The sequence below is a fragment of the Sebastes umbrosus genome, chromosome 24 (genome assembly GCF_015220745.1).
Source record: "Sebastes umbrosus isolate fSebUmb1 chromosome 24, fSebUmb1.pri, whole genome shotgun sequence".
NCBI classification, from domain to species: domain Eukaryota; kingdom Metazoa; phylum Chordata; class Actinopteri; order Perciformes; family Sebastidae; genus Sebastes; species Sebastes umbrosus.
In genome coordinates, this window is record NC_051292.1 from 3835547 (window position 1) to 3858237 (window position 22691).

Genomic DNA, 22691 nt, shown 5'->3' on the forward strand with positions numbered 1-22691 from the left:
CGCATGCGCGGAACGGCCCAGTTTTTTATGCGACATTCATGATCAGCTATAAAATCGGAATATACCAAATTCAAGTTGGTCAGGTCGACTTTTAAAAAAATAAAAATAAAAATGTATTCTGATATTAATCGTTGTTCATTAAGATAAGATAATATAAGATAAGATATTCCTTTATTTGTTCCACAGTGGAAAATTTGCAGTGTACAGCAGCAAAGGGGATAGTGAAAAAAAACAAGATGCATCAGCTAACACATTAAAAAAAAAAGAGCTAAACAAAGTGTAACAAAATATGAACCATTTAAATAGAAGGAAGTAAGGGATATATATATATATTAATATAAAAATAGAAGAGAAAAAAAAAATAATAATAATAATGATAATAATGAATAAATAAATACATTTAAAAAAAAGGAAAAAGAAGTTAGCACTACTGGCTACTCAGATTACTGTAGTGGGTTTCTCAAAAAATGATTAATATGATATTAAAAAAATGATAAATGTAATATTAAAAATATACTATTAAAAAAATATTTAAAAAAATAATAATAATAATGATAATAATGAATAAATAAATACAATTTTTAAAAAAGAAGATAGCACTACTGGCTACTCAGATTACTGTAGTGGGTTTCTCAAAAAATGATAAATATGATATTAAAAAAATGATAAATGTAATATTAAAAATATACTATTAAAAAACATATTAAAAAAAAATAATAATGATAATAATTAATAAATAAATACAATTTTTAAATAAAAGGAAAAAGAAGATACTACTCCTGGCTACTCAGAGATTACTGTAGTGGGTTTCTCAAAAAATGATTGATATGATATTAAAAAAATTATAAATATAATATTACAAATATAATATTAAAAAATATAATATTCAAAAATATAATATTAAAAAAAATAATAATAATGATAATAATGAATAAATAAATACAATTTAAAGAAAAGGAAAAAGAAGATACTACTACTGGCTACTCAGAGATTACTGTAGTGGGTTTCTCAAAAAAATTATAATTAATATTAACTAATATTAAAGTTGCCTAAATAATGAACAACGATTTATATCAGAATAAATCGATCTTTATTTATTTTTTTACATATCGATGTATCGATGTAATCGCTCAGACAGCTGCAGCTGATTCAGAACGCTGCTGCTAGAGTCCTCACTAAGACCAAGAAAGTGGATCATATCAGTCCAGTTCTGATGTCTTAACTTTCCCTGTATATAGACTGTTCTATTGATTATTGACAATTAATAAAAAGACCTTTGAAGAAAAAGAAAAAAGAAGAAAAAACAAAAAATTGTTGTTTTACAATGTATTCATCACTTGAACCACATGTCCAAGGTCACATCTCCATTTTACAATATTTACTAAGCACGTGAAGGCAGCACTAGCCTCTGGGTCATGTTTATTTATTTTCTTGGACCTCACTGTTTGGGAAGTTGCTACCATAAGCAATCTGTATAAACTACTAAACAAAGCTGATTGATGTCTTTGAAGCTGCTATTTCCTTTCTTTTTTTGCTAGTTACTGCTTAATACATAACACATTCTACCATTATATAATATGTGCCTCTATACACATTGTTATAAGCTTAATTAAGACTGATTTTCCTTATAGAAAATACAGTTTACTGCATTTTAGAAAAGGTTCAGCCTCTTTTTTCTGTGTTCAAATAACCTTTTGATGGAAAACAAGTTTTTACAAATAGACAGTTGAACCACCTCCTCATATAGGACCAGCTTGTTTAATTGCTAGTTACTAGTTAATACATAGCAAATTATCTTATATTTACCCCTATACACATGAATTTTCCTCATAGCAAATACAGTATACTGCATTTTAGAAAAGTTTCAGCCTCAATTTTCTGTATTCAAATAACCTTTTGATGGACGCAATAACAAGCAAATTATTGCTGACATGTCATGCAAAACAAATGAAACAACTATCTAATATTTTCCCCTATACACATGGATTATAAACTTAAGTAAGACTGATTTTCCTCATAGCAAATACAGTGTGCTGCATTTTAGAAAAGGTCTCTATTTTCTGTATTCAAATAACCTTTTGATGGACGGCATAACAAGTCAATCATTGCTGACATGTCATGCAAAACAAGTCCTGACACAAACATAAAGCTGAACCATCACCTGATATAGGACCAGCTTGTTTATTTGCTGGTTAATACATAACAAATTAAGCCATTATGTAACATTTTCCCCTGTGCACATGAGTTATAAACTCAGGTAAGGCTGATTTTCCTCACAGAAGATACCTCTATTTCATGTATTCAAATAATCTTTTGATGGACGTGATAATAAGCCAATTATTACTGACATGCCATGCAAAACAAGTCCTGACACAAAGATAGAGTTGAACCATCTCCTCATATAGGACCAGCTTGTTCTGCCTGTTGGGTAGATGTCAGCTACTGTTATATAAACCCACCTATACAGATCTTACACATAAAAAAATAGTTTGTTTTTGTGCCTGCCTTCTGGCAACAGGTATAACTGACGTTTTGCCAGAGTGACGGGGAAGCTAAAACAAAGAATTGAGACACGCCTGTCAGAGGACTTCCAACCTGTCAGCATCACGGCTATTCATAAACACACATCACATGTAGCTGCAGGGGAGGGCGAGCGATGGGAAAGTTCCACTCCGAAGTCTGATTCCAAAGGTTGCATAATGTTGAAACCACAGAAAGTAAACAGAGAGACGTAAGCCATGCTTTCTGTAAACGTTCAACCTGAATGTCAAGACTGTTCCTGGACAGCTTCTGCTGCATGATAAGAAGTTATGTCAACCTCTGCTTGGATTTTAAATTAATTCAAATGTATAAAAAGCTCCTCATCACAGGACATTTTCCTCTTATAATAAAAATAATATAATAAAACAAAAGGCATATATTTAACAATGAGCAAACTATTTCTATATATGAATAAGTGTCACCATAAACCAGTTGTGGATGAAGTACTCAGAACTTTTACTCATGTAAAAGTAGTAATCCCACAATGTAAAAAATACTAAGCATTCAGAGTAAAACTACAAAAGTATTAGAATCTAAATAAACTTAAAATATCAAAAGTACAAGTACTTATTATGCAGAATGTAACTGCCATAATTATGTATGTCATTATTTGATGTTTGTTTATATATAGTGTATTTAACGCAATTTATTTTCATGAATATTGATTTGTTTGTATTAAAACTCACAGTAGGAGCAATGTTTATTATTAGATGTTGGCCCACTGGCAGTGGAAACAGACGGTTGTATCTTTAAAAAGCAGTTGTCTGCTTATCAGGTAAAACCAGAGTCCACCAGGAGTCAGTTGCAAAACCGCAGCAGCTAAAAACCAGGAAATGAAACTTAATGTTTTTTGTTTTTTATTTAATTTAATGAGCAAAGAATATAAATAATATTAATAATAATTATCATATAGTCAGGGGGGTGTGGCCCTGTCCTCTGGTAGTAAAGCAGCACCGGGGCACCTTCAAGGAGCTCCAGAACGGGTCAGTCCAGCAGGGTCAACCGGGTTATTGTTTCATTTTGTACTTATTAATATGACATTGTATTCATAATTCTTTTGACTGATTGGACCAGCTATAGGTCCCCCCCCCCAGACCCCTATAGGAGGTACATACTGACGCGTCGTCAGAGCCCTCAGCGTCACTTTTCAGTCGCAGTAAACACGTTCTTAATGTTGTGAATTAAACAAAAACCCTTGCTTAGGTTTATGCAAGCACGGGACACGAACAGCTGATTGTAACGGGACACAAAGGACACGGACACCTGTCTCCTGGATGAAAGACTTGTGTTTACTGCAGATTCCAAAGTTCAGTGTCTTTTCATTATTCCCACCTTTAACTGTATTAATACATTGCATTGTGTGTTTTTGCTAAATCTTGCTCCGATACATCTCAGATACTTATTCAATAATCTTATGATAAATACATCATAATATTAAAAATAAGTAAGAACTGAAGCCTAGAATCATCAGCCACATTGTTATTGTTCCATCTTGTTCTGTTACAGTTCAGTGTGGAGTTTGTTGTCAGGAGAGCTGGAGGAGGAATCGTCTTCTTCCTCCACAGTCATCTCTTCCTCTTCCTCCTCCACCTCCTCTGTAGGAGTCTGCTGCTTGGCCGAGTCGGGGTCCTGCATGTCGATGACTTTCAGGAAGTCGATGAAGTCGGCAGAGGGAGCCCAGTTGTCCTCGCCCATCATCCCTACAGAGACAAAGACATTTAATCTAATGCTACAATAGTTTTCTGTTATAATATCAAGAACCAGAGACTTCCTCTTCCTGACCTGCTGCTGACTCCGTCCCCTCCTCGATTCTCTGCAGCCACTGCAGCACAGACGAGGCCACGATGGGCGTGTTGGCAGCGTACTGGTAGATTTCACCTCCAGAGGGCAAATGGGTGAGGACCAGAGCAGGGAGGGGGGGCATAGAGCCCAGGTATGAGCCCAGGACGGACATACCAGCTGGAGTACGGCCACTGGAACACACATGGAGACAGAAATATAAGAATACATGACGGATGGATGGATGAGCCATCTAGTGGGGCTTTCATTTTGATTGGTGTACGTACAGGTGGATCCAGCAGGCCAGGTACGGCTCCATCTTCTCCCCTCCCATCTCCACCACTGCTCTCATCTCCTCCACCAGCGCCTGGTTCTGCCTCCGCCCGATCTCGTCCTCCTCCTCTCCCACGAAGAGGAGCAGCAGGGCTTTACCCCGAGAGAGGAAGGACGGCAGGTTCTCCACCGTCAGCTCAGGCTGGAGACAAAACAGAGACGGAGAGTTCAAATATACACGTTAATAAATCAAGGTTTGGCTCAACCACCTTATTCTCGGAGGCGTTACTGTAGAAATGATTATGGGCGTAACTTCCAGTGAGGTAGCGGAAGTATCAGTAAGTGACTAACCACAAAATTTGGACTCTAAATCAGACAATTGTTAGTATTTCCCGATGCAAACGTGTCTTTATAACACAGAATGATGAATGAGTACACAGTTTGATTTACCAGTGGATGCAGCAGTGCAGCGTTAATGTGTGAGACCAGCTCTTTAGGACAGGAGGACACAGGCAGCGTGGAGGGACGAGTGGGTGTCCCCCAGGACGGGAACACCAACAATGCAGGGAGGTCCACATTGTGCTCTGCCGCCCTGCACAGAAATACACATTAAGACACTAATTGTTCTCCTACTCTTCATCCTTTGGTGACATTGTGTTTCGTCAAATCCAGACAAAAAGCACTTGAGGTGCATTATGACGTCAAACGGTCAGGGACGACCTTGAAACGGGAATGATGAAAGTTTAGAGCCATTACCATTCCTCTGCCAGCTCATCAGTCAGCGTTCCAGTCAGCACTTCTCCTCTCAGCGACTTTGCTGCGTCAATAAACGGTGCTACGCCTGACAAGACAGAGCAGCATCATTGTTACATCATCGTTACATCATCAGGTCACTGGGTTGAAGGGGACATTCACTAAGTGCCACAGCATCCAGGGTGCCAGGGTAGGCATCACCATCAATTAGAAAATGTCATCACTAGCCGATAAAGTACAGCCTCACACCTGCTAGTGTCTTAAACAGTCCCAGTACTCTGTCGACAGGCTTATGGGCCACTAGCTCCGGGTGAGGAACCTCCTGAAGGAATGATGTCACTTTCTCTTTGGTGGACAGCAGTGCAGGAGAAGCTGTCTGGCTCCTGGTTAAAGAAGAGACAATAAGCACATACACATAAAAACAGTACACAGATAGACAACACACATATAGCAAAACTTCACAGGCATGTAGTTTACTGTTGTGCCTGAACTGAGTGGAAGGCCTGGTACAAGTTAAAGGCTCAGGAATGTGTGTTGAAATGTTGGTGATTTGTTTATTTTAATGTTGCACTTAATAAATGTATTATGTGATATGTATTACTATAATTTAATATGATGTTAATCGCTAATTTGTTAGTACGCAATTTATTATAATACTATGCAATTCTTTTCTTTATGATCATGACTATGATTATTACTTTAACGAATTTCTTATATTTTCTCCATTCACTTACCATTATTTGTATTAATATTTTAATTCATTAATATTTTAAATTTTATTTACTTTTCTTCTTTTTGTCCTTGCTTTTAATTTATTTTATTGTTTTATTTATTTTATTTACTTTTCTTCTCTTTTTCTTGCTTTTAATTTATTTTATTTATTTATGTAATTTTCTTTTCTTCTCTTTTTCGTTATTTTCCTTTTCTTCTCGCTGTTAATTTATATTGTTTAATTTATTTTTATTCTCTTTTTCTTGCTTTTAATTTATTTTATTTTATTCTCTTGTTTTTAATTTATTTTATGTACTTATTTTATTTACTTTTTCTGGCTTTTAATTTATTTTATTTAATGTATTTATTAATTTTTCGTTTCTTCTCTTTTTCTTGCTTTTAAATTAATTAATTAATTTTCCTTTTCTTTTCTTTCAGTCAATGAATGAAAATAAAATAAAATAAATTATTAATATTAAGAATAAGAATAAGAATAAAATATGAAGTAATTCAACTCCTGATTTCAAAAATGATTTCAAAGACAAATTCTTGTCTGCGGATTCTTAGCAAACTCACATCATGATGAAGCGATGCAGCGCCTCAGTACCCAGCATGCCTCCGTAGTGCTGCGCCAACTCCTTGGGGCGGATCAGCAAAACGGTGGGGAAGACCGTGATTGGCTGGAACGGGATCGGGAGGTCGCTGCCTATCTCGGCACCACAGAGGTCGCTCCACTCGCCGCAGTCGACCCCCGCCATCTGAACCTCGGAATCTGGAGAGATTTAGTAAATCAGGCAAAAACATCAAGATCAAGTCATTTCAAAACTGTCTCTGTTTATCTATTTAGTCAGGTTATCTCCTTTAACTCCCCATGCCTGGCCTAAGAATCATCACATCCTCCTGTTTACCTCCAAGTCTCTCTGCAACGTCCATGAAGGAGTGGAGGAAAACCTTTGAAACAGCATCCCCTGGTGGGGAAAAGCAGAAATTAATTCCATCCGCATGTATCTCAAATTCATATTCATTTGCTTCCCATTGCCTGACAGGACAGGAGGAAGAGTGTGGCTTACATCTGAGGTAGAAGAGCACCACCGTCAGGCTGCTTTGAGCCACTTCGGTGTGGAAGTTGTCAGAAGTTAACTCGATGATGGAGTCCAGGTCCAGCATGTTGGCTCGTTGTGTGTGGACGGATGCCGCGATTTCATCGTCCAGCTTGGCTGGGGGCAGACACAGAAACACATAAACACTCCTTTCTCTCTCCTTCTCTAACCTCCTCTCTCTGTCTCATCTCTCATCAGACACTTACTAGCATGTGGATCCACGTCGTCTTCCTCCAGCTGCCCCCCTTGCTCCTCTTTCTCTTTCTCTTGGTTTGCAAAGAGCTGATACAACTCATCGATGTGGTGATAGGTCATATACTTCACGTCTGAACTCTTAAAGCACACACACATAAGAGTATTAAATACTTGTCAAATCTCCCTTTAAGGCACATTTTGAACAGATAAAAAAATGTGCAATTAAATATTTTAAATCGGTAAAATATTATATCATACCTTCTCGGGAAGCCGGAAAGCAGCGTTATAGAGTTCGGGGGTTTTCACCGAAGGACTCTGTCTGATAACACACACAGATAAAAGTAGATTAGACAGTTTTGCAGGGAAAATAGAGAATGCCAAAAAGAATATAGGACAATATGTTTAGGATGAAATACAGTAATAAAAATATAATAAAATTGAAAGCTATAACAAGATTAAATTGCAGGAAAAATACAGCATGTGTGATGTGTTAGCTCTCAACAAAAACAAAGCCTGAAACCGTATTCAGATCCATGCTCATATATGTATCTCACCTGTGAACGAGCACCAGCAGGGCGAGGCCGCGGAGCTTCCAGGCCAGGGTGGTGGCCGTGTCCAGGTCGGCGTGCTTGGTCGCGGGACGAGAGAACAGGAAGATCTGGGGGGTGTGCTGGTAGGGGAACTGAGGGCGCTGGACCGAGGACGGGTCGTCGTAAACTTCAGACTGGCGGTGGAGAGACACATTTGATTATGTACGAATTAATACCGTTTAGATTTTGTTCTGACTTGTGCTACAAAATGTTGCAGACATCTCTAATGAATATCCTGTCTAGCTATTAAATTTTAAAACTTTATTTCCATCCCACTCACCACTAGTGGAGCCTCCATGAGCTGCAGGAAGGAGTGGAGGCTGAGGGTGGACAGGGGCTTCCTCATACGGGTCAGAGGACAGTGCTCGGAGGTCTTCGCGGTCTTGAGCCCGCTGCGAACTCGGCAGTGGAGGAACCACACCTGAGACGAGTGAGACGCCTCGTCAACACTGGAAGACAGGTGGAGACGGAGAGACACAGTAAGTACTCTTCAGGGGTTTGATGACAGTTTTTTGCCTCAACATCACCACGTAGATTAAAACAGTTTTAAGACGAGGGAAGACAGGAAAGAAGGGAAGAACAACCTACCCTAAATGCTTCAAAACTGGGCCTCCAGTTATGAGGATGAACTGGTATTTGGATCCGTACACATACGCCGTCTCCATCATCGATCTGTGCTCTAGAGTAACACAATGGTACATTTAATTCGTCATTGAAGTCAAACAGACAATCTGAGTCTCCATGAGGAGTGGCGGCCTCTCACAGTACGATCCAGACTAGGAGGAATCAGTCCTTAAATGCATCATCTCCATCACTGACTCTGTACATCTCCTTCTTTTCCATACCTTGTGTACCCAGACTGCGGACGTAACCCAGCACGATATCCTTCTTCCCTTTGGCTGCCTTCTCCATGGCCAGCAGGTCTGTGTCTGTGTGAACGTACTTGACCTCTTCACGCAGAATGGCACTAGAAGAGAGAGACAAAAGCTCTGTCAAGTACATCTTAAAGGAGGAATCTGGTGTTGCTCTATATCTTTATCATAAAAAGAGTGTTTTATACTTACAACAGGATTTCAGAGACGATGGAGTTGACGTCAAACACGGTGTCCAAACCAAAACCCAGGAATTCCTTGCCGCCCCTGTTAGAAAGACACAGGCAGAGTTAGAGGAAGATTAAAGTACAACACACCTGTAGGTCTTCTGTGTCTACAAATACGATCAACAAAACCCACCTGAACAGAAAAGCTGTGTGCACCACCTTCTCTTCTGAGCAGTATTCAGAAACCAGCTCTTTGTTGCAGTCGACCTAATCAGGAAAAACAAAAAAAGATAAACCGTGCTCAGATTGAGGATTTAACATCTGGAGAGATAAAGAGATTAACAGTTTAAAAGTTTTCGACTGCAGCCTAAGTTTGAGGTTTGTGTTTTTTTTTCTGTGTTAATAAAAATATTGTTTGAAACAGATGGAGCACATTGGACCGAGAGGACTACAGTTACCTTGCCAACAAGTACTCCATAATCCTTCAGAGCGTCAGCAGACTTCTCCAACTCCGCCAAGAAGAGAGAGATGGTTGGAGAGACTGGAGACAGAAATGCATTTTTAAACATTGAGGTTAATGTTACTGCTGTGTTCAATGTGAGCTACTCCTTGTGCATTTAAAAACTACGTGAAACGAATACAAATATGGAAAGCCATTGTGTGTGAGCAGCCTACCTTGACGCTCGAAATAGACGAACATCGTCTTCCCAGAATGCAGTTTCTCGTAGAAGTCTGCAGCCGTGTATTCTATTAGGTCTGGTGTGCTGGCCTTCTCTGTGCATACTCCTGACCCCACACACAGCAGGAAAACTGCCACGCACGTCCACATCATCATGGAGAACAATCCCTGTTGGGCTCTCTGTGGGGGGGAAGAAAGCATTGTTATTAGCACAGAGGAATAAAAAGAAAAGTATGTTGTCTGTGCATGACATGATGATCCCAAACTAACCGAGGAGGGTCAACAATATGAACACTCATATGACCTGCACTATAAGATAAGATCAGATATTCCTTTATTAGTCCTGCAGTGGGGAGATGTGCAGTGTACAGCAGCAAAGGGGATAGTGCAAAAAACAAGATGCATCAGCTAACACAGTAAAATAGAGCTAAACAAAGTGTAACAAAATATGAAACATTTAAATAGAAGGAAGTATAAAAATAGGAGCAGTATATACAGTATTGACAATAAACAGACTATTAACAAAATTGCACATGTGGAAAATGATATTGCACAGTGAGAATGAATGAATGAATGAATGAATGAAATTCCACCTGAAAATATCAGGTTATTGTCATTTTTTGTGTGTAAGTGGTAAAAATGGAGCTGATCTTTTTCACATGTCACAGTGGGGAAAAGCACAGGTGTATGTGATTAATATCACTGGAATATAGCTTTACTGTGACACAAGTAAGATCAATTTCACCTGTGCTTTTCCTGCTTATGATAAGTCTGCTGTGGAAAAATAAGCAGCCACAGCAAAAGATGCTGACAGTTACAGCTTGTTTACCTGAGAAAGTAGAGGAGGGGTTAAAGTTCTAGCTAGTCCATTAGCTAGGCTTGTTAGCTGCCAACTTCTGGATGTTCCTCCATGGTTTTACATGCCTAAAGTGAGCTAAGGTAAACACCTGTGCAGTTAAAAGATACATGTCTGTATAAGTCTAAGGTTAGGCCAGCAACAAAGCAGGTTTTCAAGGTTATTTTGCACCAAACTACACAGAGAAATATGAAAAATAGTGTGTCTTGGCAGAGTGATGTGTCAAGCTACCAGAGATGAAACAGGATTTCCTGTTATGGTGTCAAAATAAAATCCTTCAATGACTATTTTTTTTTTAGTAGTCCTACCACTTATATGATAAACACTCAAATTATACTGTAATAGTCTGCACCTAATGATAATACAGCTGTTTTGCAGTTGTTATAAATATTGTCTCCGGTGATTCCGTGCACGCCAATATTTCTATTTTTTAATTTTTAATTTATTTATTTGCACATATATAAAACTGCAAACAGAGATAGATATATTTTCTTTTCTTCTGTACTGTTTTTTGTATGTGTTTTTTATTGTTTTTATTGGATTGTTTTCCACTGCTTGGTTAGGTTTTTCTGCACATTTTGTGTACTTCTTGTTGTTGTTTAACTTTTGTTGTATTTTTAAAATTATGTTAGTTTAGATCTTTCTTCCTTTTTTGTTATTTTTTTTTCTCCTTTGGTCCTTTGTACAAGACTGTGGCTTCTTGACCTCTCCTGACACATTTCTTGTTTGTTTATTTTAATTGACTGGATTTTGTGCAGTTTTATATATGTGCAAATAAATAAATAAAAAAAATAAAAAATAATTACGAGCAGTGGATTGCATATATGAAAACAGCCTTGAAAAAAGGGAGAAAAAAAGTATAAAAAAAATGAGTGTGAGAGCAATTTCTTTCCATGTACTGACAATATTTTAAGCTTTTATTTCGAAGGCACTTGTCCTTGCCTCTTTGAGCCAATCAGATCAGAGAACAGTTGTTTGGCCAATCAGAACGCACGGTGGGCGGGCTCTGCCACAGCTGACATCATCATGAACCAATGGGGTGAGAGCGCTGTGGAGGTTGGGCTGCGGGGTTAGCCAATGAGAACGCTGCACTGGGGAAATGTGTGTGAGGAAACTGGCTTGAATCTGTGGCTCTGGAGTCAGCTGTTTCAATACAAAACGGGTGTGGTGTTGAGCCAAGATGGCGGCCTAAGGAGCGCCAGTTTCCGTTTTAGTTGAAAACAAGGGGGGCGGGTCTAAAACTGCATCACAGCTGATCTGGAGGTTTTCCCCCCCTTAAGTTGTTTTTTGCAGAGAACAGCTTTGCAGAGATTCACAAGGGGGACCTCTCTTGTTTTCTTTCTTGTTATTTTTAACATTTTTTTTTAAAACTAGACATTTTCAGCCTTTTTGTGGATTTAAACATCATTATGCCACTTATTTTTAGAATAAAACTGCTTTTATTGCATTTTTTACCCTCGTCTTTTTGATGCATTCAGCCCAGATCTGACCCATTTTTAAGTGTCTTCGCCTTTCACAGCATCCCATGTGTTAAAGTGCGAGATGTTTTCTGCAGGAGAGGAGGTTAATCCCCATTTGTTTACCTCACTGAAGGAGTCCCCTGCAGCTGCAATCTCCCCAACACTGGAGCTCAGTCTCACAGCCGTCTACACCGTGCTCTACTCCTTCTTGTTTGTGTTCGTCTACCTGCAGCTCTGGCTCATTTTGCACTATGGACACAAGCGGTTCAGCTACCAGAGTGTGTTTTTGTTCCTGTGCCTGCTGTGGGCTGCTCTGAGGACGACCCTCTTCTCTTTTTACTTTAGAAATGTGGTGCAGGCCAACCAGCTGCAGCCTCTGGCCTACTGGCTGCTCTACTGCTGCCCAGTCTGCCTGCAGTTCTTCACCCTCTGCCTGCTCAACCTTTACTTCACACAGGTAGGAATCTGCACTGTGTCTGACAAAAGAAGGTGTGTGCAATGTTTGTGCATATGTGACCTGATTTCATAAAACAGCTGACATTGCAGTTTTTGTTTTCATTGTATTAAATCTGATTTTTGCACACATTTTAACCTCCATGCATGCAAATTCTCTCCCATTGGTACATCCTTATATATAAAGTGATTCTGGGTCTGCTCCCACAAAAATTGTGCACAGTATTCACTGCCTTCACAGGACCTTCTTTGTGCTCTCTGTCCCAAAAGCTCAGACAAAAATTGGGGAATTTGCATTTTCTGCACCTTCAGTCTGGAATTTGCTCAAAAATGACCTAAAAATCAAGGAGCTGGTATCATTAAATATTTTCAAATTGTTGTTTGTTTATTTGTTTTGCACAATTTAAGACTATACAACATAACAAAAATGAATAATATACAGTGCAGGAAGAGGCAAAAAACCCACTGAGCTTATCTGAAGCCTCCACCTACAGACAAGATTAATATAAAGAAATAATATGACTATATAATAGTGATAACAAAACAATTAGGACAAGATATATACAATAACAACAATAACAATACAGTAAATATATCAAAAAAAGACAAGTGAGTGTGTGTTACGTGGAAGTGTATGGTTAGTGTTTGTGAGGTGGATATTGATTTAAATATCTATAAAGACTTCTGGGAAATCAAATCCAAACAACAAATCCAAACAACAAATCTAAAATGAAGGCTTTAGAAGCAGACTCTATGGCATGCCAATGTTTTTAGCTTCCGTTGTTGTACAGTGGTCCCACCATTTCTCTTTAGATAGTTCTCTTTCAATGCAAATTTTAGTGCTATTAGTGTTTTGTGAATTGTATTTTATCTCTATTTGTGTCTGCAACTTTGTGTTCTTGCTGCTGACCGTCTTGGTCAGGTCTCCATTGGAAAAGAGGTTCTTAATCTCAATGGGACTAACCTGGTTAAATAAAGGTTAAATAATAAAAAAAAAAGTCTTCACATTGAATTTGCAATAAACACACAAGATAAAAGACCAACTATTCAAAAAACTACAGCTCCCATGAGGCAGTGCTTCTTTGACATTGAACATTATTTTCAGTATTTTTATTGATATTTTAATGATTAATTGGTTAATTGAGAATATATTAGCAGAGCAGATCAATCGTCAAGGAAAATAATTTGCAGCCCTAGATTAAAGGTGCAGTGTGTAGGCCTTGGCTCTAGGATCCTGGCTCTAGCGTCATATTTAAAGGTGCTGTGTGCATCTAGCGGTGAGGTTGCAGATTGCAACCATCTGAAACTTCTCTCTCTTCTTGGTTTAGATAGCCAGGAAAGCTATTCCCCCCTGTTTCCAGTCTTTATACTAAGCTAAAGTAGCCGTCTCCTTGCTCTACTGTCATATTTAAAGGTGCAGTGTGCATCTAGTGGTGAGGTTGCACATTGCAACCATCTGAAACTTCTCTCTCTTCTTGATTTAAATGTGCACAGACAGTCGAATAAAGGGGTTTGAGTAGAAAGGAGAGGGAGAGTGGAGATTAGGTAACGAAGCCAAGGTTGTCATATGATAGCTGAATAAACATTGCAACCCCTCAGTTGATCTGCGTCCAGTTAAAGCATACAAACTACACTCCCTCTGAGTAAACATAAATGTCTTCCATTCACATGTATGGTGGCAACATATGCCTGTCTTCTTCCATCTCTCTGTCTATGTTGGGAAAACCATGTGACTGGCCAACTCAGTGAGCAAACCTTTCCTACTTATGGTTTCATGTCTAGCCGGGTCAGAATCTGAGTAATAGATCACATTCATATTTTTCTCCCACAGTAGAGGCTTTGACCATCCTGCTGCTGCATTACTTTCTCAATCACGAGTCGTGAAACAAATTGCTTTTACAGTCTCAGTTATATTAAAGCTATCAATTAAAAAAGGACGACATTATAATATTATGTATTTTCTTTCTTTTTGATCATGATTATTATTATTTTTAATTAATTTTCTATTTATTTTATTATTATTATTATTATTATTATTATTATTATTTTGGCTGTTTGGTTGTTTTCGCTTTTATTTATGTCATTTTTAAAATAATATCTAAATATATATTATAATTATAATATATATAATAATAATAATAATGATAATAATAATATAATTATTTTAATAATACTGTCTGTTTGTTTGGCTGTTTTTGCTTTTATTTATGTCATTATTTTTTATTCTTTCTTTTATCTTTTCCCCTCAAATAAAAATACTACTTTTGGATTTACATATGATGATTATGTTATGGCAGGTTATATTAATTTATATTATATGATGAAATGAGTTTGTATCTTAGATGACAAAGTACATGTACGGATTAATTGAGTTAATAAATAAAAAGATTAATAAAAAAAAAGGATGCCCCGTACTGAATGTCATTAAAGAAAACATTAAAGCAGCTATAATCCTCAAAAAGCAATACTGCTGAACATCGCTGTTTAATGTTGAACTCACTGACAGCAATAAAGCGAGCTGATATAACATCATGCCACGGTGATACAGCCTACCGTGTGACACACACAGGCATGTGTGGAAATACTTGTATATAGTGTGTTTTCTGATGAGTCAGGCTTGACTCCTGACCTGTTATTTACTTCCCCCTTATTACATTTTAGCTCCTTCTCACTACAGAAAACGTTAATGGTAACGCTGAGCTACAAACACAGATATAGTTCACTATAGTATGTAATCCGGCCGTGCTCTGTTGCTTCATTTCTAGGTTACAAATGACCTCCTTCTGGCCTACATTCTCACACAAAAGGCAGAGTGTTGACCACGTTGAGCAATTTACAAGATCATATAATATCAACCTGAAAGATGGTAGACTTTGATCAGAGATAGTATTAAATGTCTGGTAATAACCGAACATTTTGGTAAACATTTTTCAAAACCAAAAAGTCATTCCAGGAAGTGAGTGATCTAGATCAGTGGAGGCCAGTGTCCCAGCTTTGGTAAATTGGACTTGTGTCCAGCTGGATGTTTTTTACTGATAACATGTTGGCAGCGAGGCAGCTGGTAGATATGTAGTTTGTTTGGCTTGTTTTGTCTATTTGTTTGATCATTTTCAGACTATATCAGAGCTAGTAACAGTCCAAATTACATTTTATATTAAAGAGGATTGTGTTTTTTCCCTTTCCTTTAGTGTGCTATGTAGTTTTTTGTGCATGTAAAAGGTCTGTACAAAAGTCCAAAGTCCAAGTGAAAAAAAATGCTGCATATGCATACAGTTTATTGTCTTAATAAATGAGCTACCAAACTAACATCCACCAGAAAAACAGACATAAAGGCCTACCTGCATACCGTGTCAGGGATCGGTCAGATATTGAGCGGCGTGCTCCTTTTTCTTCGAGTGCTGCTCGCAACTTGGCAACTGTTGTTTTCTTGTTTGTTTGTTTAGTTAACCAAATGAATTAACCACTTGACTTCCTTTTGCTAAGTTTACATCTCCGCCCCATCTCCGGGCTAAAGGAGCGTCTAAGAGTACAAACAGTTGTAAGCATTATGCTTGCACTACGTTTTGGTCTTAGTCGACTAAGATTTCTTTAGTCGATTAGTCGACTAATCGGTTGTTTTGGTCTTATTCCACTAAGGTTTCTTTAGTCGATTAGTTGACTAATCGGCTGTTTTGGTCTTAGTTAACTAAGATTTTTTTTGTCGATTAGTTGTTATTTTTATGCTTCTTTTCATGCTGAATGACTTATTTCTAAGAAATTTCTGAGCACATCTCCGGTAAAGACTAAGTGGTGCTTTTGTGTGATTCTTTGTGGAGAAACTCAGTTTCACAGATCTGACGATTAAATCAACTAATCGATTGGTCGACAGAATCGTACGAGTGTTAATCGACTAAGAAATTCATTGGTCGAGGACAGTCCCTGCTATGATGATGTGGATTCTTGCTCGGCCTTATCGTTTGTCAAGTTGTCTTGTTTTAATGTTCGTTGCATAAATGTTTGCATATGTGTTACGACACACCAGAATCTCCTCAAGCACTGTTAAGTTCACACCCGTCTCCTAAAAGAAACCCCCACCCTCTGCTGCTCCCCCTTTCATTCTATATCTTAAATGTGAAATTTTTAAAATACCATACTGGGATTATGAAGTGTGAAATATGTATTATTATCTCTGCATGATATCTTCTATACTTTTCTTTGTTTAGGTGATGTTTAAGGCTAAAGCCAAGTATTCCCCAGAGCTCACCAAATACAAGTAAGTCTGTCCTTTAACTTTGTTTGTTATATAACTCCCTTTTTCTTGCATTTATTTTGACTTTTTTATGAGAAATTATTCTAAAAGAATCTGCATCTAATCACATGCAATAATATTTTTGTCCTTCCTCTCCTCGACTCTGTCTTTTCTTTTTTTCTCACAGTTGGTTTGCAGCTTCGACACCATGAATTTTAATTAGTTGTTGTTTATGAATAAAGTCACATTGTCTGTATTTTCCTCTCTCTTTCCCTCTCCAGGGTTCCTCTGCGTTTGTTCTTCCTGTGTCTCAGTATATTTTTCCTGGTGGTGAATTTAACTTGTGCGTTGTTAGTGCAAGGAGCTCTGGAGCGCTCTGAATCACCGAGGTAAACAAAACAAACATCATTAATAGAACATGTTTTTCCTGCATATTAATGTAACATTTAGCCCCCACACAGTGCTTAATTTGTAAATGAGGAGGTCCTAGAGCCGGAACAGCCTCCAGGCACTCGGTGCTAGCTGTTGAAACTTGACTTAACATAACGGTCATCACAAACAAAGCATTATTTACATGTGCCTAAGGGGAGATAGCAGGTCAACAGTAGATGTCACATAGAAGTGGTGTACATCATCTGAAAGCTGGGAACCTGAAGATTAATTTCAGCTCAGCACTGTGTGTCAAGTTGTTTTAGTCATAAACCAGAAATAACATGAATTCATTTATTAAAATAAATTGTGAAAGTGTATGGGTTGATACCATTTGTTACACAGATTTGGTGCTAAATTTAACCATTTTTTACCACTCGAGAATTGATAAAAAATGATCAATAATCCCTCCAAAATACCACATTAAGACACCAAGACCTTGAGGAACACCATAGAAAAAGATACGCTGTGATTTGGTATAAAAAACTTTTGACATTTGGAGATTTCTGCAAGAACTGCATCATTTTTCGGCGATTAGATAGCGAGCACTTGTGTTGTGTAAACTGCTCAGAAACCCCCTTATTGTTAATATAGCTAGGAAAGCCATCCATCCTCTGAATGCTCTAGGTCTCTAGTTTGTGGCTGTAAAGTTTCAGGAGGTTGTGTTTATCCTAGAGGTCACCACAGGTCATTTTATACAGTGAGGTCAAGTTTAAAAAAATGGTCTCACTACAATGAAATGTCTCCTATGGGGACTAACATCATCACACATGAATACAGTTGGGCTCATTTGAGTCTCAGCTTTACAGTGATACCCAATTTATGTAATTCAACACTGTTTAGGGACCACAGTATGCAGAAATATTCAAACACACCATTTTAGAATAGGCTAATATAACACATTTATACTACATTATACTTTTCATTCACATATCTTGAGGTCAGAGGTCAAGGGACCCCTTTGAAAATGGCCATTCAAATAAATATTGTGATTAATATGTCCTATGTAATCATCATTGTTATGGGTAATTTTAGCGGACAGATGTGAGTTTAATTTATCAAAATTTGGTTGGTCTAGTCCAAATAGTCTCTGAGTAATTGAGAGAAATGTAAAAAACAGAATGTGTTGCAACTGTCCCCAGGCTCTTAGCCAAAAGCAAACACACTTTCATCCAATCCTAAACCTCCAAGTGGACAAATGGTCCTTGCATGTAGTGTCATAAAACAGCATGTCTTAAAGGGGAACTACACCCATTGTCAAAACTGTTATTCCTATGGTCTAAGACAGTCCAAAAAATATAAGTAAACATGAACAACTCTCTCCCAAATCTAAAAACTAAAGTGATAAAACTCAAACTTGTGATGTCATAGGGTATAAAGTCTGGAAATAACATGTATGCATTTTGAAAATGGACGTAGTTCCCCTTTTAAGTTAATAACTTTTATGTCTCCAGTGATGGGGGTATCAGACATGCAGTCCTGGCCCGGGTCTTGATCAACGACAGTCTGTTTGTCCTGTGTGCTGTCTCTCTGGCCGTCTGCATCTTCAAGATCGCCAAGATGTCCTCGGCCAACGTTTACCTTGTGTCCAAGGTAGGAATAAAAATGTGCATAAAAAAATGATAACTGAGAACTGTGTCACTTCATGTCGCTGTGTTAAATTGAAAAAAATAACTAGCAAATGTCACAAAAACATCAAGGAATCGCCTTCCACCAGCTTATACATACTTATAAGTAGTTTCACATTCTTCGTTGTAGCTGCTCTTCCTTTTTCTTTGTGGTAGTTTCCATCATATTCCGTCTAAATCTGCATAGCTTGTGACTTTGCTGTGACTTTGCTGTGACTTTGCGGTGACTTGCAATTTTCCCTTGTTGGGTGTATAGCGTAGCAAAGACGGTGAAAGGTTAACCTGCACTTGACCCACGTGTGCGCAGTTTTACAGCAAACACAGCGCCTTGATGAGAGCTCTCTTCACAGCCAATTGGATAAAAGCCAGATTTTTAAAAAGCGGTTTGACTTTTGAAAACTGGAGCCAATGAAAATGTGGGACATCGTCTCAATATGTGGGATAAAAATGCTGTGCAGTCCCCCGTAAAGTGGGACACCTGGTCACTCTAAGTAACTCTATTGGTATCAGGACTCAAAAAGTTGGAATGTTGCATCCCTAATGTCATTTCAGCCTCAGTCATTTGATGGATCCCATCTGCGGCCCACATCTGACATTCAATTACAGGGCAATAGCCGACGCATGGCTTGTAATAAGCATAGCATCTCTTCCACCAGGGTACATCAGTGTGCCAAGCTACCGCCATAGGAGCCGTGGTGATCCTGCTCTACACGTCCAGAGCCTGTTACAACCTGGTGGCGGTGGCCCTGTCACCACAGGACAAACCCAGTCCCTTCAACTACGGCTGGTACAGCGTTTCTGATCAGGTACTGCACCATCATCATCTCCATCACCATCAGTTGGATGGAAAACAAGCTTTTATTTAGCCAGAAACACAGTGCCCTGTGTGTGTGTGTGGAGGGGGTGCTGGGGGACAATCCATCTTAGGAGATTTGGGAAAGCAATGCTTACTGGGGTAAAGGGCTTTGTTTGGCTATAAATAACCATGTGTGTGTGTGTCCTGACCTACATCATGGCTCAGGCCTTAAGATGGACAGCTCATTTTTAAGGGTTGATATACAATATTTTCTATTTGTTCAGTTGTTTAGTGTGCTCAAGATTCAGGTAATGAATATTATGTGTGTTTCTACAACTATGGTCACTTTTTATTAAAAATAAGTTAATAAAAAAATCAACTTTTATGAATTTTAACCATCAGAGTATGTTTTTATTTCATTTATTTATTAGATTATTTGACAGGGACAATACAAAGGCATTGTTACACTTAATTAAAGTGCAACCGATGCAACGTAAGCCTGGTTAGGCTTTTAAGAAAAAGAAAATAAAGAATAGCACATCATACATTCAATTCAATTCAATTTATTTTTATATAGCGTCAAATCATAACAGAAGTTATCTCGAGACGCTCTATCAAATAATACAACATCGTACATTACAATCAATTTACATATGTATATTCCCAATCGATAATCAGTGATCACAGGTTTGGTTTAGTTTCAGCCAGTATTTCACATATATTTCATTTATATGTAATACACATAAACATTACATATAGTCGTTATGATTTTAATCCGTAACAGGTTTATTTTTGTATGGTTTCATCACTAAATGTCGTTACCGCAACATTACAATAACCTTCATTTTATACATTTTACTTTTTCAAATTCTATAATTCTATAATTCATTTTCATCAAGCTAAGTGCATCATTGTAAATATTGATATAAAAACATTTTCTATAAATAGGGGATTTCATGATTTTCTCACATTATTTAGGAATTTTTTTTAATGTCATGATGGGAAATAACACTGTATATATTTATCAAGCATTGCACTGCAATTATTAACAAAAATCAGAAATTTGGTTGCTGTGACTTCCCAGGAAACACCCTAATATATTAAACACTGTGTTTACGTGTTTCACAGGCCGATGTGCAGGAGATCAGCGGAGAAGCCTACGTTGTGTTTGGGATCATTCTGCTCTTCTGGGAGCTGCTACCTACAAGTTTAGTGGTGGTTTTCTTCAGAGTCCAGAGACCCAACCAAAATCTGGTAATGTAACATTTAAATAAAGATAGACAGACAGATGTGACCCTTCAGGGCTGTGAAGTATAACGAAGTTTGAACATCTCTATAACTGTCAGGCTCCAGGAGGGATGATCAACAGCCACAGTTTCAGCTCCAGAGCATATTTCTTTGACAACCCTCGACGGTACGATAGCGATGACGACCTGTCCAGAAGCATTACTAGTAGGAACGATCGGGCCAGGTGGGCACACACCCAAGCAAAAATACAGTTAAGCTTTATATTGAAAAATCAATACAAGATTCATTTCTCTATTTTCACTCTCTCAGCCTGCTGTCCACCACTCCCCAGCTGGGTACGTCCAGTTGGTACGGCTCCATCCAACGCAACGGGACTCTGACCGCGGGCGTCGCGTCCGCCCAGCCACCGCCGTCTTCCACGGCGCCCCTCCTCTTCGCCTACGGAAACATCCAGAGTCACGATCACCACCATCACAACTACTACTCCACCCCGCAGAACAACAACTACCACCACCATCATCACAGCAACTACTTTTCCACGCCGCAGAATTATTACTGCGGTTCGCAGACGTATTTCTGCACACCACAGAATTAATCCATCCTAAAGATCGGAAAAAGACTTGCAATTTCCTGCGTTTTTTGTCACCATTTCGCTTCCCCAGATACATCACGGCAGGTACTTTTGAGTGATATTCTGAGGCGTTGCTCCGGACCAGGTTGGGCCTAAAAGTTGGGTCCAGAGAAATGTGGTGGCATCAGTAACTGGGAAGTTCTTATGCCATGACTAACTGTTGTTTTTAGGTCATCACTGTCTTTAAATGGCATGACCAGAATGAAAGCAAGCACAGGCCATGGACCAGAGTTTTAGCACTAATATGGCTAATACACCTAAAACTGCAAAGACCAAAACAAATGTTTTGGTCAGTTATCATTTCTAAGACTGGAAATCGTCAGGGACCAGATAATCATCGCTCTCATTATCCTTTCCTTGTAAATTTCCTCCAATTGTGCTTCTATGGAACAATACCATTCTGCTCAGATAGGATGTAGCCGGCTAGCTAACGTCAGTCAAAAGTTCTGGAAAAAAACACATAATATTCACTCGCCGTTTCTCAAACTGTAATTTGGGTTGTCAAAAATGGGTTGTGTGACTGTTTTTAATGGGCACACGTATGGTACAATCATTAATTAGTATAAAAAGGTTATTTTTTTATTTGGCGGGAAAGTAACAGTGAAGGATGCTGGCCTGCTAGCTTGAGCCTCCGTGCTCAAAAAAAGCTTTTCTGACAATGAAAACGCATCTACAAAAAGGGCATTTCATGGTGTTTCTCACCGTTAGGTCTGGTTACGTGTGACAGGAATTAGCTGTTGCTAATTTGCCATTTGGCTGTTTGTAGCAGTGTGAGCTAGCTTATCGCCAACGCTAACCGTTAGCTTAAACATAATCTCAGACCGAGCAAAACTGAAATACAAAAAAGCTAATCTATCCATCACAGACTTGGTAATATTATCATGTTGGTGGCAAATTAAACAGCTTGTTAATTTTGGTGCCACAGAAATAGAAAGTTGTACAAACACCGTTAGCCTAATTTGCCGTTGGAAGCAGTGAGAGCTTATTGCTACTGCTAACCGTTAGCTTAAACTCATCTGTCTAGAAAAGACAGAGAGACCTAGCAAAACTGAAATACAAAGCTAATAAAACTTCCATCCATCACAGGTAATATTATCATGTTGGTGGCAAATTATTTATTTGTTAAACAACTTGTTAACTTTGGTGCCACAGAAATATAAAGTTGTACAAACACCGTTCGCGGGTGCAAGCGGCCGAAATGGGTTTCCTCAGGAGGGTGGCTGGCGTCTCCCTTAGAGATAGGGTAAGAAGCTCAGTCATCCGTGAGGGACTCGGAGTAGAGTCCTTGCTCCTTTGCGTCGA

At 38.4% G+C, this 22691-nt stretch overlaps 2 protein-coding genes across 3 annotated transcripts; one reads left to right on the forward strand and one right to left on the reverse strand.

Annotated features, from left to right (window-relative positions):
• Positions 1-3466: 3466 nt before the first annotated feature.
• On the reverse strand, positions 3467-12238 carry LOC119483506 (thioredoxin domain-containing protein 16-like). Of its 2 annotated transcripts, none has more exons than XM_037761671.1 (20): positions 12100-12238; positions 9657-9840; positions 9440-9522; positions 9175-9248; positions 9007-9081; positions 8788-8909; positions 8531-8621; positions 8223-8391; positions 7907-8076; positions 7611-7671; positions 7364-7490; positions 7128-7274; positions 6966-7025; positions 6634-6829; positions 5596-5729; positions 5350-5434; positions 5044-5185; positions 4608-4795; positions 4324-4514; positions 3467-4241 (listed from the first exon to the last, which is right to left on the reverse strand). In XM_037761671.1, the coding sequence occupies exons 2-20, from the start codon at positions 9814-9816 to the stop codon at positions 4042-4044; spliced, it is 2475 nt and encodes an 824-aa protein (XP_037617599.1). In that variant the 5' UTR covers positions 9817-9840; positions 12100-12238; the 3' UTR covers positions 3467-4041. The 2 variants fall into 2 exon arrangements, with proteins under 2 accessions (XP_037617599.1, XP_037617598.1); XM_037761670.1 differs by lacking the exon at positions 12100-12238 and adding an exon at positions 10490-10752.
• gpr137c (G protein-coupled receptor 137c) lies at positions 11700-22445 on the forward strand. The gene is made up of 8 exons (XM_037761752.1): positions 11700-12433; positions 16632-16681; positions 16939-17046; positions 18541-18679; positions 19371-19520; positions 20639-20764; positions 20857-20981; positions 21068-22445. The coding sequence occupies exons 1-8, from the start codon at positions 12059-12061 to the stop codon at positions 21351-21353; spliced, it is 1359 nt and encodes a 452-aa protein (XP_037617680.1). The 5' UTR covers positions 11700-12058; the 3' UTR covers positions 21354-22445.
• The last annotated feature ends 246 nt before the right edge of the window (positions 22446-22691 follow it).